This window comes from Boleophthalmus pectinirostris, unplaced genomic scaffold (assembly GCF_026225935.1).
Source record: "Boleophthalmus pectinirostris isolate CB_2022bp ecotype Guang Dong unplaced genomic scaffold, ASM2622593v1 HiC_scaffold_14, whole genome shotgun sequence".
Taxonomy (NCBI): domain Eukaryota; kingdom Metazoa; phylum Chordata; class Actinopteri; order Gobiiformes; family Gobiidae; genus Boleophthalmus; species Boleophthalmus pectinirostris.
Window position 1 is genome coordinate 15,922,516 of NW_026571047.1, and position 17,192 is coordinate 15,939,707.

The following is a 17,192-nucleotide window of genomic DNA, read 5'->3' on the forward strand; positions in this document are numbered from 1 at the left end:
ATTCCAGGCACATATATAACATCTCCATGGAGACAAGATGATGGTCACACTTCCTACCAGAAAAGTCACATGCACATTTTAAATAGACCTTTCTTAAAACATCAATGGTAATAAATAATGCTCATTCCAATTTCTAAATTTGAACCAGATGTGAATCAAATCCTGGCCTGAACTAGCAAAAAATTCTTCCCTGTTCCTATGCCATGTCAGTCGTTACTTTCAGATATTCAGAGCAAAGCAGTCACTTCCCAATACTGCTTAGTCAATGAGTAAGACACTGTGGTGGGTTTTTGGTGGGCTCATTGACGCCACATCTAAAGTCTACTGCAGCCACTCATGTCGATAACTGAGAAAGGTCCAGATCAGAGTGACTATAAACGCAGGCTTTGTCTCTACACACTGGTCACTCTCATTCAGGAGCACTATGTGGGTCTATTGTTGTCTTTCTGTATTTTGTGCCAAACTATCGTCACTATAGGCACTGTAGGCCGTAAGCAGAGGCTGTACTGCCGGAGAGTACAATCAGTGCCATTGTATCAGTGGTAAGGACGCTTCAGCTATGACAGTGTTTGAGTAGGCAGAAAATTGGAGTGATTGTAAAAATTTCTTGTAGTCATTAGTGTCTCAAAGGCTTGTGATCTTTTGAGTCATTTGTAACTATTATATGAAAAGGAATTTACTTTTACTTGACAGAGAGTTCCAACATGTTTGTATATGTGTAACACAGACTGAATTATGCTTTTAAACAAACAAGCAAATACATAAATATTCCCTTCTGAAGGTTGTCGAAGAATTTTGCTTTTGGTTAGTTGTTATTTAATTTTGTCATGATGAAAATGTATTGAAAATTTGACATTCAAATATTGTGGACCCTTTTTTGTAAAACGTCTATAATAAATATTTAAAACTAATAAAATAATATAAAACAAATATGTGTATGCTAGCCAACAAATGCAAACTATACTTTTTTATTGGCCCCAACTAGCATCCCAAGAAACCCCAATAAATATAATAGGGTCCATCACAACTGGCACCTCACATAAAACTTCAGTAATTTATGTTTTGTTGGAATGCAGCTTCATTTGATAATTTAACTAAAAGAAAAGACATTGTAATAGCGCATAGTAATAGTATAGGGTATTCGGAGTACTATGAATGCTTGTATGTATAAAAGAAGGCTTTTTACTATGTTTTGTTTATCATTGACCTAAACACACTTCTGTACAGCTATACTGCTACTTCCGTTTCCTCTTGTATGGTTCCTTGTTGTTGTTGAAGGAGTCTTAAATCACTGTCATTATTCAGTCTGAAGTGAAGTGTGTCTTTCCTCTTTCCTGTGCATGAAGAGCTGGCACCAGAAGAGCGGGCACTAGGAGACATATGTGTTGACAAAGGAGAATCCATAACAACACAAAACTTGTACTCAGACTATTCAATAGACTAAATAAATGATGGTCATGGAAACTGTCTACAGTGCATAGACCTCAGAACTCACAGCTTTGACACCAATTCATTTCCTTTAACCAGAGGGAGTTTTGGATTGTACTCAGTTGTAGGACCTACTTTGTTCCATTATGACTTCTAACTTGCCCTGAAAGAAATGTCCTGGTCCAAATTATCCTCTGCCGCCCTCTACTGTCTAAATGAAAACAATTCAGTAAAACAAGGGCACAGTTCACATTTAGTGAAGTAGTTAACAAACAGAAAATAGAAATAAGTGGGTGTGTTAGTTTCAGAGTAGTTTCAGTGTAGTTAACTCCTCCCTTAAGGCAAATATAAGGCTCTGTCCACCAGCAATCTGACCAGAATTGAAGAAGCAGCTTGGATGAGCTACGTAACGCCTTCAATCAAAAGCTTTTGTCAAGTGACAGAATTGAATTTTTCTTTTGCAATTCAGTACAACCTTAACTTATGTAAAACTTAAGCATCGCAAGTCCTCAAACTATGTATTCATGAGCTTGAAATGGGAACTTGTTACAGGTGAGCAAGGGAGGTCTGAAAGCATGTTGTAACACTGTGGTAGTCTATTAAAAATATAGCTTACTTGATACCATTGCATTTACAGCACTGCCCAAAGTTCACTCAGCCGTAACTGTAGCTGTAACTGTAATATAGATAAGATGTTACTTAACATGGACAAAAAAATTATCATTTAGAAACTGGTCTAAAAGAGTAAAAACATTCTTTTATTTCTATTCCTTCTACATTTTATCATCATTATAAAGTAATCAACAGTAATCATGTTTTACAAATACAGGATACAGAAAATCAACAACTTTGTTACATAAATACAAAAGACGTTCAGTTATTCACTAGAACCACAAAAACACAGAGCAACAAATTATTACATTGATTATAAAGATTTAAACAATACATGTTTTGTTGAAAATGCCATTGCTTCTGCATCCAAGCTTATGTGGCTAGAGTATGTGATGAGGATTTCAGTGTCTGTTTTTAGGTGGGCCTCATCTCGGGCCCAGTTTGAGCGGTGCCTTGTGGGATGACAGGTTCCTCTTGTGGGGCTTTCCTTTCAGGTTCTGTTTTGGTGCTGGTTTCAAGTAAAAGTTCAGCTAGAGAAAAGATAAAGAATAAATATATACAGTGTAAGAAATGACAGTAAATGTGTATATATATATATATATATATATATATATATATATATATATATATATATATATATATATATATATAGTTTACTTTATAATTTGAAAAAAACAGCAGTAAACAGTTATGAGTGACTGGACCAAGTAAAACCCATGGTAAATAGTAGCATTTTTATTTTTTAGGTATAATATTTATACCAGAATGGCTTCAGCGGGGCCAACTGTGACTGTGGTGGTTGAGGGGAGATATCCTGGAGCAGAGGCAGTCACTGTGTAGGTACCAGGCAACAAAAGCCTGAAGTAGTCTCCATCCACTCCTGAGAAAATAAATATGCATGTTGTGTATGCAGTTCAATATTCAACCACTAGAGGTCAGAGCTACACTACTGCTCCTCACCACTGGTCACATCGTGGTTGATGCCGGCCACAGAGATCTCAGCTTTTCCCACTGGATTGTTGTTCTCATCATAGACAATGCCTTTTATCCCATGATGCACCTGGACAGGACAAGTTAAATGACCAAGACAACCCCATCACATATAATGGCATGTTTTGCTTCCTCCAAAATGCTTTAAAAACATGCTATTTACTATGTAATAATACATTTGACATAATACATTCTACATCAAATTACTGTTCATCTGTCTTCACAAGACTTAACATGTATTGAAGTAACTACAGTTGTCAACCAGTGAGTTTTATAGCATATTTATGGAGACAAAAACAATAAAACAGCAAAAACAAGAGCCGTACCCAAACTGACTGGGCCTAAGTAGAACTAAAAGTAAAAATAATCTGAATACCATATGCATATGAACAGTGACACCTGCAGTACAGATTGAGACCCCCCCATAGGACCATGACTGAGACAATATCTAACCTGTTCGAGGTAGGAGATAAGTGCCTCCCGGTTGGCGAGCCACTCTCTGGGCAGAGCTGAGGCTGGAGGGAACTTATCACAGCTCAGCTCCAGAGTGATCTCAAAGCAGTTGGTGTACAGGTAGTTGAAGTCCTGCATCCCTGAAAAATAGGCAACAAAAAAGTGTTAATAAATAATCTAAGGGTGTGTTCAGACTCTGTGTTCATGGGTCTTGGTTTGGCTCAGTTTAATCCAGATGTAGACTTGGTTTGTTCTTGTTATAGTCTTGGTTAAGTCATGGTCTAGTCCAGGTTTTTGATGCGGTTTATGTGCAAGTGTGCAAGTGTAAACACACCCTATGATTAATGGAAGCGGTGATGCTTCAGTAGCTGTGTTCTCATGCAAACCAAAATCCGATTATTATCAGATTTTTTACTTTTTAGGATTATTTAAATGACATGCAAATCATCTGATATGAGTTATTTGAGTGACCATGATCAGAGAGAAATTACATTATTTTGCTGCTTACATGTCTTTATAGACTCTTAATGGGCAATACAAGAAGCAGATATAGTTCCATTACATGTAAGACTTCTCGCCATTACTATTTTGGCTCGTTAATCTTTGTAGCTTGTTTATTTCATGGTATCATATGTCGTAAGTAATGATTGTCTGTTGTTTGTTCATATGGTTGTTCTTTAATGTCACATGGTGCACTATGAACTCTTTACACATGTTTTTCCTAGGAATGCACAGATCCAATACTGGTATCAGATTTCTGCGCCAAAAGTGAAAAATATTGGTTCAGTCTATATTCTGGTTGAGCCTATAAATGGATTTAATGTAATACTATTTCTGGTTGTAAGTGGACTCGAAAGTCTCATGGTGAACTTTCATTCACACAAAGTTGTTTTGTAGTTACTTGAGGGAGAAATTACTACACAAATAGTACCTAAAAATACTATCTAAGTAGGTAAATAACACATTTGGAACAGTTTATCTTGTTTTGGTTTAAGTAAATAAATGCTGTTTTCAGTTTCTGTTCCAGTATCGGTTGATATTGGTTATTGGTTGATATTTAAAGAAGTAGTATCGAAATCGTTATCGTAACTAAAAAGGCTGAATCGGAGCATTCCTAGTTTTTCCACTGTGGAAAAATTGTAACACAGCTAGCATGGGTACTATTATCACTGCTCCTACTATAGCTATTGTTATTATTACAGCTTATCCCACACTCATTGTTAATACTTTGACAAATTCCGAATTGTTATGTAACAGCTTTAAAGGGGCTCAATATTCTTTCCATTAGTTTATTTTCAGCTATACAGTTAGTAGTAATGCTAATGATTTATAAGATAAACCTTCTTGAAAAATACACTACAAGTATCCACCAGGAATTTAGTACATTTTACTAGTGTTCATTGACAATTTAGCGCTTGCAACATAGAAAATGTTTCCTCAGTAAAGCATGACTTTTCATAATGTCTTAATAGACATGAGGACATTGTGGGGAGTGAAAGTTAAAACCTCCCAGACCATGACATAAGACTTGGACAAATGGAGATGTCAAAATAAACTTTAACGTGCTCCCACTAAATGCGACTGTGGCTCTTTTCATCTCTGGCAAAAGCTCACAAAGACTTCATGAGATTCAAATAGCAACGCACAGTGTCAGACAGCCAAGTCCAGAACACATAAACATCAGAGAAATACATTTGTTATAGTTATGGATTAACTGAACTGAAATGCTTTGCACGTCTAGACAATGTGGAGGGCTTTAAACATTCTTTGACTTATTTAACAGTAAAAGTAAATCAAAAAGACGAAAAAATTGCCCTCATACTCAACCAAAAAGGGTGGATTTTGCGATGTCTGTCTGGCACAACCAAAACTCTCGTAATTCTTCGCCTTAAGGTGTCCAACTCAATAAATTGAACCAAACTCTAGTAAAAGCTCCAGAGAGTCGTGAGAGCCAAATGAACATGAAAATATTGGCTGACGTTGGTATTGTTGAGCTTTTAATGTGGCAGCAGTGAGAAGAATCACATATGAGGACATTTTTGATTGATGAAACCTAAAATTTACAGAATTTACAAGCAAATTCTGTCAGAGGAAGGCAGTTAAAACAAGAAAATGCTTGAGTAAGCTGATGACGATTAGGTGATTGTGGTCTTTTTCAGTTTTGGTATGAATTTAACAGAGTGGCTTGTTTTGAAAGTGGTTAAATAGCGCTTCAGTAATTGTGTAAATGTAAATTTCACATTAGCTAAGATAAAAATGTAATGAACTGATGAAAATGGACACTGTGGACTTACAAGTCATCTTATTTTCATTTAAAGGTGCACTATGTAACTTTTCTGGTAGAGCGTCCACTACTTGCTTGTCCCCGTGGAGATATTATAGATTTGGATAGAATGTTCCAGAGTATTGCATTAAACAGATTTATCTTGCCTATATTTGGTTACATGTGCTAAATAATACCTTGAAAAACACCTAGGGCCTATTCTTATTTTGAACGGGGTTCCCTCTCTACAAATCTGATCTATAACTTGAAATAGTGTACCTTCAAAGGATAAATTATTTTAGTTTTTATATGGTGAAATAACACAATTGGGATTTCTCCAAAGATAAACCTAGGCTATGGAGAGACGTGAGAGCTTGCTGGAGGATTAGTACATCTTGAGTTAAATAAGTCTGCCATTTTAAGAGATTCCCTCAGGTAAACGGGCTCTTGTTGACATATAGTAATATGAGCGCCCTATCTAGCTGTTGTAAATGGTGGTGTTGTGTGTAATGTTGGACCAGTGTTAAATGACATTGAGAAAGCATGCCATTTGAGACACTCGGGGAATCTCAAGGATGTTAACCATAAGCCCAGGACTCATGCAGGTGGCCTTGGCTATATTTGTTAGAAACTTGATAGCAAAAAATGTGTGAATTGTAGATGTATGTAAGATATATACAATTGTTACTTCAGCCAAAGTTATTGGTGCACTGGGTAACTTTGCTGATGGAGAGTCCTTGCTTGCCTCCATGGAATGTTATTATTTGCCTGGAATGTTCCACAGTATGGTATTAAGCTTATCCATCTCCATGGAGACAAACATGTGATGCCAGCAAGCCAAGTTATGGTAGAATTTAAGGAGTTTTTTCAAAATATTTTTGAGAAATAAAATCACCCGTAATTGAATAAATGCAAGGTTGATAAGTTTAATGTCATACTGTGGAGCATTTCAAAGCAAAACTGCAATGTCTATGAAGGCAAGTAGGTAGCGGATCCTCTACCTGAAAGTTACACAATGTACCTTCAAATGTTTGTCTTTGTCTCGCCTTTATCATTATTAATACATAATTACATTAACATTTGCTATATTAAACACTTATTTATCTTAACATGGAGGGATTGTGTCATTGAGGTTTGAATAGATATTTATCTTGGTATTTTCAGTTATCAAGATATTACTATTCTGTTGTTGCATAACATTTTAGTCACATGCCATTATACTAAAGTAACTCCAGTCAACAGAAGTTAGTAATCACCTTTTGGAATACAGTATATGCCATAATCTTTACTTCAGGTGAAATAAAAGACCTCTAAAATACATTTTTATCTTTCTTGATAATCCAGTCAGAATAGTTCTTGTTAATTTCAGGATTGTTGGCTTGGTCATTCAACACTATTAAATGTAGTTATTAACTTATTGAAGGATCACATTACTAAGACTATACAATCTAGTATAAATTATATATCCCCCAGTCAGAAACTAACCCTACTGTGCTTAGGAGAAGATTCTCCACTGTACAAGGAAAAAACAACATAAATTTTAACAAATAGGAGCACTTTTTTAAAAATAGTTTGGTAGGATTGGACTTGAGCAACTAGTAGTATTTTTTAATATGATGTTGTGAAATCTTGCATGTAGCGAGAGAGGGGTGGGGAGGGTTTTATTTTATTTTTGGTCTCTTTTGGTTTTGTAAAATATTACAAGTAATTTTAAGGTTAAAAATGTTTTATGATTTTCTTTGCTCACCTTTGGACAGTGAGTACCAGCTGGCTCCATTGGTGATCCCTTCATCAAAGTAGTCTCCACAGTTCCAGCCTTTGTGCATCCAGCTATGTGCATACGAGTAGGTTCTGGCCAACTATGACCACACATACACAGAGTCATCCTTCCACATGTTTTCAGACAAAATACAACATCTGGAATCATCATGTGCCTATCTCACCTTCCTGAACAGTTTGTCATCAGCAGTGGCAGCATATGTGGTCCTTCCTCGAATACGGGGGTCTCGGGACTTGTCAAACGGATAGTTGGCCACCACCGCTCCTCCATGTAAGTTTGCTGACAGGACAAAGTTGTAGTTTTGCATCCATTTTATGACCGCTAACGTCTCTGGTTCAACCTAAGGAGGGGATTTCAAAAGTTACAACAGTTAAGCAGTAGCAGATACTCATCTCATTCATGTATGGCCCTTTGACCTAAACATGAAAGCCCCTTGGTATTTCAAACTACCGCGTCTTACATAAAGCTACACTTGGAGCCCAACATCAGAAGATTGAGGACATCTGTTTTTATGTGCAACCAGAAACACAATCTCCCCTGCCTAGCTCAATTTTTGGATAAAATAGATTTTTCTGTGACTTGCCATCTGAAAACGTCAACTGTACTTTAGTACACTTGTTGGCTTCCATTTTTTTAGACAATGAGTTGTTTGTAATTCAGTAATGCATTTAGTCTTGAAACTCTTAATTTCGCAATAGAACATTCATGAAAACTGGAGAACTCACTCTTTTTTTTTTATTATGTATTTCTGTATTTTTTCTCAAAATACTTAGAAGCGACCCCCATATAATTCCTAACTAACCAAATGAAAATATGTTATTAGATTAGGCAATATAGAGTTTTAGCTTTACTGATACAACTTTGTGATATCAAACTTGAAACGGCACATCACAAATACCAGGGTTGTTGCAGCTGCAATGAAATTCTGAATAATTGGAAATTGAAGCAACTATAATTTAAACCATTATCTATAATGTAGGTCCAAAGTAGCTGGAACAAGTAAACCCAGGAACCTTTAAAGTAATCAGAGACGTTTCAAATACAAATTCAGTCTGTTTCTGCAATGTACATAATTTCCAAAATGTCAGTCCTTGAATGTGGTAGACCTTTCCATCTCCATCCTCAACAAATGGCATAAACTTCAGATTGTTTAAGGGGATTCAATCGATGCAATTATCTGTTATTTCAAGCATTTTAAATTGTAGTCTATACAGTCTTGTCAGTGCTTATTAGCTTAGTGCCATATGTTATAAACACAGAGAGAGACTAATGCCTGTCCATGTTTAAGTTATGTAGGACAATAAACAGTGTAGCCTACTGCTTGTTTAAGAATAACCCAGTCCATTGGCCTTGAACACAACAGCTGCCACCTTAGTGTGTGAACTCAAGCCAGGTATTTGGCAGGGGCATGTTTATATAATGTTTACATCTTTCACAATATTTCACCATAATAGTTGGCAAGGCCAGGCAAGTTTATTTGTATAGCACAATTCGTACACAAAGTAATTCAAGTGCTTTACAGAAGAAAGACATTAAAATCGCAATACAAACAAACAAAAACATAACAAACATTGGGTGGCCTATTAGGACTGGTGACTGGTGAAAAATGTTAGGAATTGCATAAATTATGGAATTATATCTCACCATTACCACAATGTCAGCACATAATTTTGCCCCTGTAATCTGTGTGGCTCATATAGAGTAAGGTAGAGCTTCAGTCATTTCTAATAGTCATTGATATGGTTCGTTCTTTTTAATGGAGAGATCCACATTGGCCTGTCACAATAATCACAATATCGGCTTATCATTCAATATACAGAAGCTGGAACAATATGTTTTGTGGTTTAATATTTATCATGTGTACATTTTATTTATAAAAGTGTGGGGTATTTGGGGGGTATTTTTTGTTGAAATATAATTGCATTTGAGCTGTAAAAGGCAGAATAAGTGACTTCTATGCTTAAATTATTAACCAGAAATAGTACATGACATGTTGCAGCTCAGGCCTGTTAATGATACTGTATATTTAAAAAATATTTACTGGGCTTATCCTGCTTTGTGTCAGTGGTATGAAGTAGTTTCACTATTATAATTTATCACAGTATATTTCTGTATCAATATTTCGTTCTTTAAAATTTGTTATAATGACAGGTCTAGGTCCACAGCTAATTTCCTGTCAATGAAAGCATGAGTTCAATTAAAATTTTGTGTTAAATTTGTACTCATTTGTCTGTACGATACACATTTGTATCAGTATCAATCAATATATAAAGACATTTTGACATTTACTTGAAAATTATCGATATGAGGAATAAAGTCATTATATTTTACCTTTTTTTTCACCCAAACCCATTGCAAGGTGTGTTCTTTACAGAAGGGTCAGTATTGTATTGTTTATCTGTCAATATTAAGGTTAAAGATAGAATAGTAACAGTACTCAAACAAGGAGTTCATCTAAGAACCCTAAAGTGTTTAACTAAAATGAAAAAGCATAGATAGAAATGAGAAAACAATAAAATGTTTCTCTGTAATACTATCAGTGGGCTTCAGTTGTAAGATTTTAAAGTTTCAACAATAATAACCCAAATCAAAATAAAAAATCTGTGGGATTTTTTATTTAAACGCACATTCAAACAATAAAAGCAAATTATACATTCCACAGTGGCACTGAATACACAGAAAATACCTTTGCAAACTATCTTGCTTATTTTAACACACAATATTCCACAGCATTTTAAAGGAACACTGAACCTTAACCCTGACTAAACCTAAACTAGACTGCTCCAAAGACATATGTCCTGTTTTGTTTTTTGCGTAACTCAGTAAAGCCTGTTTTATGACTGCATGCCCCTAGATTAACCTACAACATTGAGTTCATTTAAATGGCTTAAATGTTGCATGGACTTGTGGCTTCAGGACACAGGGAAATGTAGTTGGTGAATGTGATCCTGAGGCCATGAATGAAGGATCTGTAACAGTGGCACAGTTACCCTTTTGTGTGTTGGGGAGGCAGCCGCTTGGGAAGACAGCCAGCCAGCAAATGGGAAGAGCAGGGCATTCATTTTCACACAGATGTAGGTGTTTATTAGATATTTTAGCAGCTAATTTGGGTGCAGTTGCAATTTTTATTTAATGCTGACCAATTTTTTAGTGGATAAAACTGTGCATAGATCATTATTTGTATTGCACCTTCTCTTGCAGATACAGTATATTTAGATTTTGGACTGAATACATGAAGAATTTTAATAACATTTCAGCTATCACTTTGAGTGTTCGTTGCTTGGACAAGCGCACTGGTGTGACCATAAAAGTATGAAAATTACAACACTAGAAACGTGTATGAACAGAATCAAGAGTCAGTGCTGATTTCAAGCCAAATCCACAGTTTCAGTCTTGGTTCTTACATCTAAATGTGATTACATATTTCAAAGTGTCAGGCAAAAGTATTTTAGCATATTTTCCATGCATGTTTTGAAAGAAGCAATGACAAAACAACTATTGTATTTGCAAACTATAACGCATTTTTAAACAAAGGAACCCCAACTTTTTTCCTAAAGTAACGTTTATATGACCTAATACAGTTTTGACAGGAAGATAAGCAAACACAGCGACAGTGTTTAGGTTCAAAAGGAGTCAAGTAAACAGTCACAAGTAGAGGCCCTGTTGCCTTCCTATGTCATCTGTCTCCCTTTAACTCAACTCAACCTATGACCCTGATTATTTAAAAGTGTGCCGTGTAACTTTCTGGGTTGAGAGTCTATTACCATGGAGATGCTGTTGCTTTGTCTGAAATTTTTCACAGTACGACATTAAACTTATCTACTTCCATGAAGACAAGCACCAAGCCAGTTTACAGGTCTGATTTGTGAAGAGGTGGGCCTGCTTACAGTATAGTGCATGTTTTTCAAGGTATTATTTTATAAAATATAAAAAATACCTATAATTAAATAAGCAAGTTTGATGCCCTACTGTGGTACATTCCAGGGAAAAGCAATCTCCCTATCCATAGACACAACCAGGTCCTGGACTCTTACCAGAAAAGTTACACAGTGCACCTTTAAACATCTTTAGTTTGTAGAGCAGATACTATAGTGGCACTGACCTGTTGTTCCCAGTTGTCTGGCAGAGGCAGGTGGTGGTTTCGTCCACTGGTTTTTTCGTAGTAGTACATGAGAGCGTTCAGATCAGGAAAGTTACGGTTCAGGTCAATTTCCTTGGCGTTCCCTCGACCCACCAGATAGCCATTCAGCTCTGGACCCTGACAAATTAATAACATAACTGACTGAATATTGATCATGAGGACAAATAAATAAGAAGACCATTTTTAAAAGCTCTAACTCTACAAATAGCATGATTTACAAGACCACAACTGCAAAAGATTTATGTTGAAACGCTCATTTTAATACGGAAAAAGAGATTAGTTCCCCCAATAACTTTTATTTAGTTTGAAATACCACATTCTTGGCTTTGTGCATCAATATTTCCTTGAAATGATTCAATACTGACTTGAACACAATTGGATTTATTCAGTTTTTTCCACATAGGGTCACCAGAGTGAATAATCTTTGCATATTATTTTGGCAGTTTTCTGCTTTGAACTGGCTTGTAAGTTAAGTGTACTCTGTCCTATTGTTTTGCAGTTGCTGTTATGGCTGCACTTCTGTTGATGTGAGAAATTACAGTGCGGTGTCTATGTGTGAGTATGAGTGACATATAATTTGACATTGTGCACATATGTATGCATTTAAGGGGGGCTGGGTCCGATGGGATGTTTCATGCCCCATGTAATTCAACCTGAGGTTCTGATACATGTTATTATTACAGTAATATCACATTAGGTCCTTGGTTCACCTATAATGAAAACATCTTGGTCTAATCACAGGCTGGGGAATTTCTTAAGTTTACAATTATATTTTCCATTGGCAGAAACAAAGAAATCAGAGGAAACTATTTATCTGGGAGTAAAAAAATACATACAAAAAGTCTATGGAAATCTAACTATGAAGCATCACAATCAAGCAGTGTAGTCTTAGTGTTGCCTTGAAATCCAATTAACAGAGACATGGGAGATAATGTTGTAAAGCCAATGCCAAATGACTATGTGTATCACGGCTTAGAGAAATGGAGTATATGTTGAGCCTTATGTATTTACATATTGAATCATGTTACCTGTCTGGCTGCCACCTCGTATCCATCTGGGTTCATGGAGGGCATGATGTGAATGCGTGTGTCGTAGATCAGTTGGGTGATCCTCTGGTTTCCTGCACGATACTCCTCACACAGGAACTGAGCGAGTTTAATGAGGAGCTCACGGCCTAGGACCTCGTTACCGTGCATGTTGCCGACGTACTTGAACTCTGGCTCCACTGGGAAACAGGAGGAAGAGAGGGGCTACAGGTCAAAAAGCCAGGAAGGTTGCATATAATGTTTAAATTGTCTGAGAGCACACACATTCGAGCAATATCAGAAGTTTTGATTGTAATTACTGCAAGAAGCCCCCTTGATACTGAACTGCAGGAACTGCCATAGTTTTAGGACCATTTTGAGTGAGGTGAGTTTGTCTGAATTGTTTAGCTAGCTCTTCTAACCTTCCTAGGGTTATCAGGCACTGATTGGTTAAGCTGCTTATCCAAACAGACTCCTGTTCTGTATTGGGTTGCTCCTCTCGGGGGTTCCCTCATCAACCACGGCTAGAGTGCTGAGTGAACCCTCAAACACCACACTGAGACAAAATAAAACAAACTATCTTTATGTGTGTGGTGCAAAATGTTAATTATATATTATTTAACAGAAAAAGATCTTGTGCAGGTTAGCTGATACTTTTATGAACCTCCTTCTGTAATTGCTTAAGGCCCCAAATGGAGCTTAGTGCAATTCACCTCAGTTTCTTTAACAAGGGGCCAACTGGCTGTTAGTTCAGAGACCAGTGTTGGCCACAGTGTAGGGTGCATAGGCATGCTCCTGCTCTGAGCAGCATGTGAAATACATGTTCCTAATGGCAGAGGGTGACAGACCGGAGGTCAGCCCCTCATGAAGTGCACAGTTCCTGTTTTTCACTTGGTCACCTTGCAACAGAAATGCTCACATCCTTCTATTCTCCTGAAGGAAGCCTTTACGTGTGCAGACTAAACCTCAGCCAAAACAGCATTCCCTGAAAAGCCCTGTGCAAGTAGTGGCACATGAATTATGTTCAGGGCTGATAGATAAGTGTGGCCCTGTGGTATGTTTTCTGTATAAACACTCACATTATTGAGGTTACGGTTCCACTTTGTGAGTGATAGGTAAAACAAACACAAGCTGGTTCAGTAGTTATGAACTGTGTGAAAGAAGAAAAAACTACTTCCTTTCAGAGCAAACCTGCATTATTTCAATATTCAGAGAACAAAAATCATGTAGGCTAATGTATTTAAAAATAATGTAAAATTAGTAATCGACATTTCCCACAGTCTTAGGAGACCACAACACTGATCAAACTTCTAAAGATGTCCATCCAAATGTAAACAAAGCATCATTTGCCCCATGTGTAACAGCAGTCTCTGACAGATTTACCCACATGCTTCATGGACGCCTGGGTTGTCAGTGAACTCCAGCACATAGAGATGCCGCCCCTCCACACTGCGCCCGATGCTATAGATGCGTGTGATGTAGGGGCACTCGCTCTGGACGGCGAACAAGGCGCGCACCATGTCCTCGTAGCGGTGATGCCTGAAGTCTGCCCCCCACGACACCCCCATCAGCCCAGGCACGAGGGCACACAGCCAGGCCAGCAGGCTCCAAGTGTGCTGCATGGTCCCAAACTTCACACAACACAAGCTTAATCAATCCAAGTCAAAGCCAGATGTATCTCCTTACAAAGTCATACTGCCTGCTTTCTGTTAGGTGGTTTCTAGTTTGATTCCTGATTCCTCTCTCCTCCTCTCCACAGATACGGGCTGAACTCCAGAGCACGTAAGGACAGCCCCCGTTTGCTCCGCTTTGTCTCTCTCTCCTCCTCCTCAACAGCTGCTCCTCTCTCCCTCTCTCTCCTCTGCTCTTTGGGTCCTTGTCAAGTACATGCTACTTGCTTTATTGCCACTTAGAATACTTCTGCCTCAAGTGGTTCACCCAGCCGCCCCTCTCTCAGTCTTTTATGCCTTATTCTTGCTCTCTACCCTTCCCCTGGGAAACCGGGTTGTTACCAGGGCTCTGCTCTGCACAAGCCCTAGAGCCCCCAATCACCCATTCATTAACTCTTAAGTCAACACACAATCTTTAAGTACCACCCTGATCCTGGAAAAGTTGGGCCTGTCTACAAAAAGAAAATTAATGATCACTGAATGTCATAAAAACTGTAATTTATCTGACAAAAATGGTGGCTAGGACCCTTATAAATGTTCCTTACTTGACGTTATATATTTTTAAACAAAATTATAGTTTTTTTGTATTATGACTGGATTCAATTAGCTTACCTTTATTTTATCATTTCAGTTTATTCATGGTTATAATTCATTGATTTATATTGAACCATATGGACTTAGCAAATTCCTAGTTTATGAATTTAAAGCCCTTGACAGTGGCAGCAAAACTTTCTCTGTTTCTGATTCTTATCCAATTCAAAATGTTACTATTATGAAAAAAAAATATCTGTCATTTCAACATTGTTATTTTCCCTCGTAAATACCTTTTGCAGGGACTATTTCTATGCCACTGCCAACTATGCTCTCCTACAGTCGTGTTTGGACTTTCTGTACCAAGCAAAAAAAGTAAAAGTAACAAATGTTGCAGTTAATGGCCCCAGGTTCAAGCCAAATACACTTTCACCCCCCACCGGCCCACACAAACACGTTACTCTAAAGTGTGCAAGGGGTGCTGTCAGTCAAACTCATGGGGGCACAGAGGAGAGGGGTTTCAGTTTTGCTGCTTCTGCAAAGTGTCCAAAAAGAGGGAAGGAAGAAAAAATGCAAACAAGAAGCAACATAAAGAGCTGCAGATGGAAAATTGTGCAACATGAAAAGAAGAAGAGCAAACTGCAGTCTGTGGACAAGAGAAAAAAAAACATCAAAAATTACCCCTCTAAGCTGAACTGGTTGAAAAACAAATTACTAATAGAAAAGGCAGCAACTCTAAAGCTGTGATACAGTTTAAACTAGTAATACAATGATGAGGCATTTGAATCTTTTTTGTAACTACAAAAGTTTCCAATACCAGAAAAATGTCTCAATGGATATGACTCTTTCCTAGTATAGTCAGTGTTTTTCTGAGACTGAAGCAATTATTTCATATGATTTGGATTTTATAGTTTAAAAGTGCATTGTGTAACTTTTGTGGTGGAGGGTCCATCAAATGCTTTACTCTGTGGAGGTGTTATTGCTTTGTCCGGAATGTTTCACAGTATGGCATTAAACTTTTCTATCTTCAAGCAGACCAGATCAAGTTACAAGTCAGATCTGTGGAGAGGCAACTCAGCTCAGAGTCAGAATGCCTTTTTTTCTAGGTATTTTTGAGCCACCTGTAACGAACACATGTAAGGTATATCTGTTTAATGTCATATTGTGGAACATTCTAAGCAGAGGAATGAAATATCCATAGAAACAAGAAGGTGACGGACCCCCAACCAAAAAGTTACACAGTGCACCTTTAAATAAACAAAATAAAGCAAATATACAATAATTTCACTGCTGTATGTGACTATTTTGGCTTACCATTTCCCTGTGTGTCAAAGAGACAAGGGCTGTACATTGTTTGGGCTGGTGATTACATTTTCTCCGCTCCCACTGTTGACATTGGGACCACTTCAGAGTCGCACAGTCCACATCTCGGTGCCATGGCAACAGTCGTAACTCTGAAATAAATGAAAGTGTCTCTGGAAAAGAGTTACTACAATTCAGAACAAAACATGCATGTCCTACGACCCTGAGTCCCAAGAGGTGTTGCAAAACTTCTGCGAAAGTGAAAATATTCTGTCTGAGTGACTTTCTCAGAATTCCAACATTAACAATACAACATTTTTGCTAATATAATGGTTAAAAAGCCACTGTGTCTTTGGACTTATATAACCTATGGAAACTAGTCAGTCAGTCAGTTTTACACAATTTAAAGCCTATAATAAACATACACATTCATTCAGGCCTGTTTTTAAGATTTATATTTTGATTCTAGGCTAGTAATCCCAAGATAAAAAAAAAACAAAAACAAAAGCATTCAGCACCAAGTGAAACTTTTTGGCGATTCTGACATCTAGTGGCAGTGAAAGCAATTACAAACATAGTTGTAATGTTTTACAGAACCTTTCTACGTGTATTATTTTCTGATCAAGAGTATTTTTTCTAGCAAACCCCATCAATTCCCCTACTTGCAAGACAGTACATTATCTTATAATTTTGCCTATGAAATAATGAATTCAACACAGTATCCTCTGTGTATGACGTAGGGGTGTAATTTCACTTTAATCCACCAGTGTGCAGTGTGAGCTAAAATAAAGTTTACCGCAGGCCATTGTGATTTGGAGCTGTGGATGGATGGACCGTTCAACAAAATCAGCTACACTACAAATTTTCAAGCAACCGTCAAGATTGATTAAAACAAAATCATTTGTAGGTTTCTGCCAGCCAACTTTATCCTTAGACTTAATAATGCATCTGGCTATAGTAATACTGTATGTCTATATAACTGTAGTCATTTTTGAGG

General features: G+C 37.3%; 1 protein-coding gene across 1 annotated transcript; it reads right to left on the minus strand.

Moving 5' to 3' along the window:
• Window positions 1-2,165: 2,165 nt before the first annotated feature.
• cpn1 (carboxypeptidase N, polypeptide 1) lies at window positions 2,166-14,421 on the minus strand. The gene is made up of 9 exons (XM_020918256.2): window positions 14,080-14,421; window positions 12,696-12,892; window positions 11,629-11,784; window positions 7,690-7,866; window positions 7,494-7,605; window positions 3,484-3,623; window positions 3,001-3,100; window positions 2,802-2,920; window positions 2,166-2,570 (listed from the first exon to the last, which is right to left on the minus strand). The coding sequence occupies exons 1-9, from the start codon at window positions 14,312-14,314 to the stop codon at window positions 2,466-2,468; spliced, it is 1,341 nt and encodes a 446-aa protein (XP_020773915.1). The 5' UTR covers window positions 14,315-14,421; the 3' UTR covers window positions 2,166-2,465.
• Window positions 14,422-17,192: the final 2,771 nt, after the last annotated feature.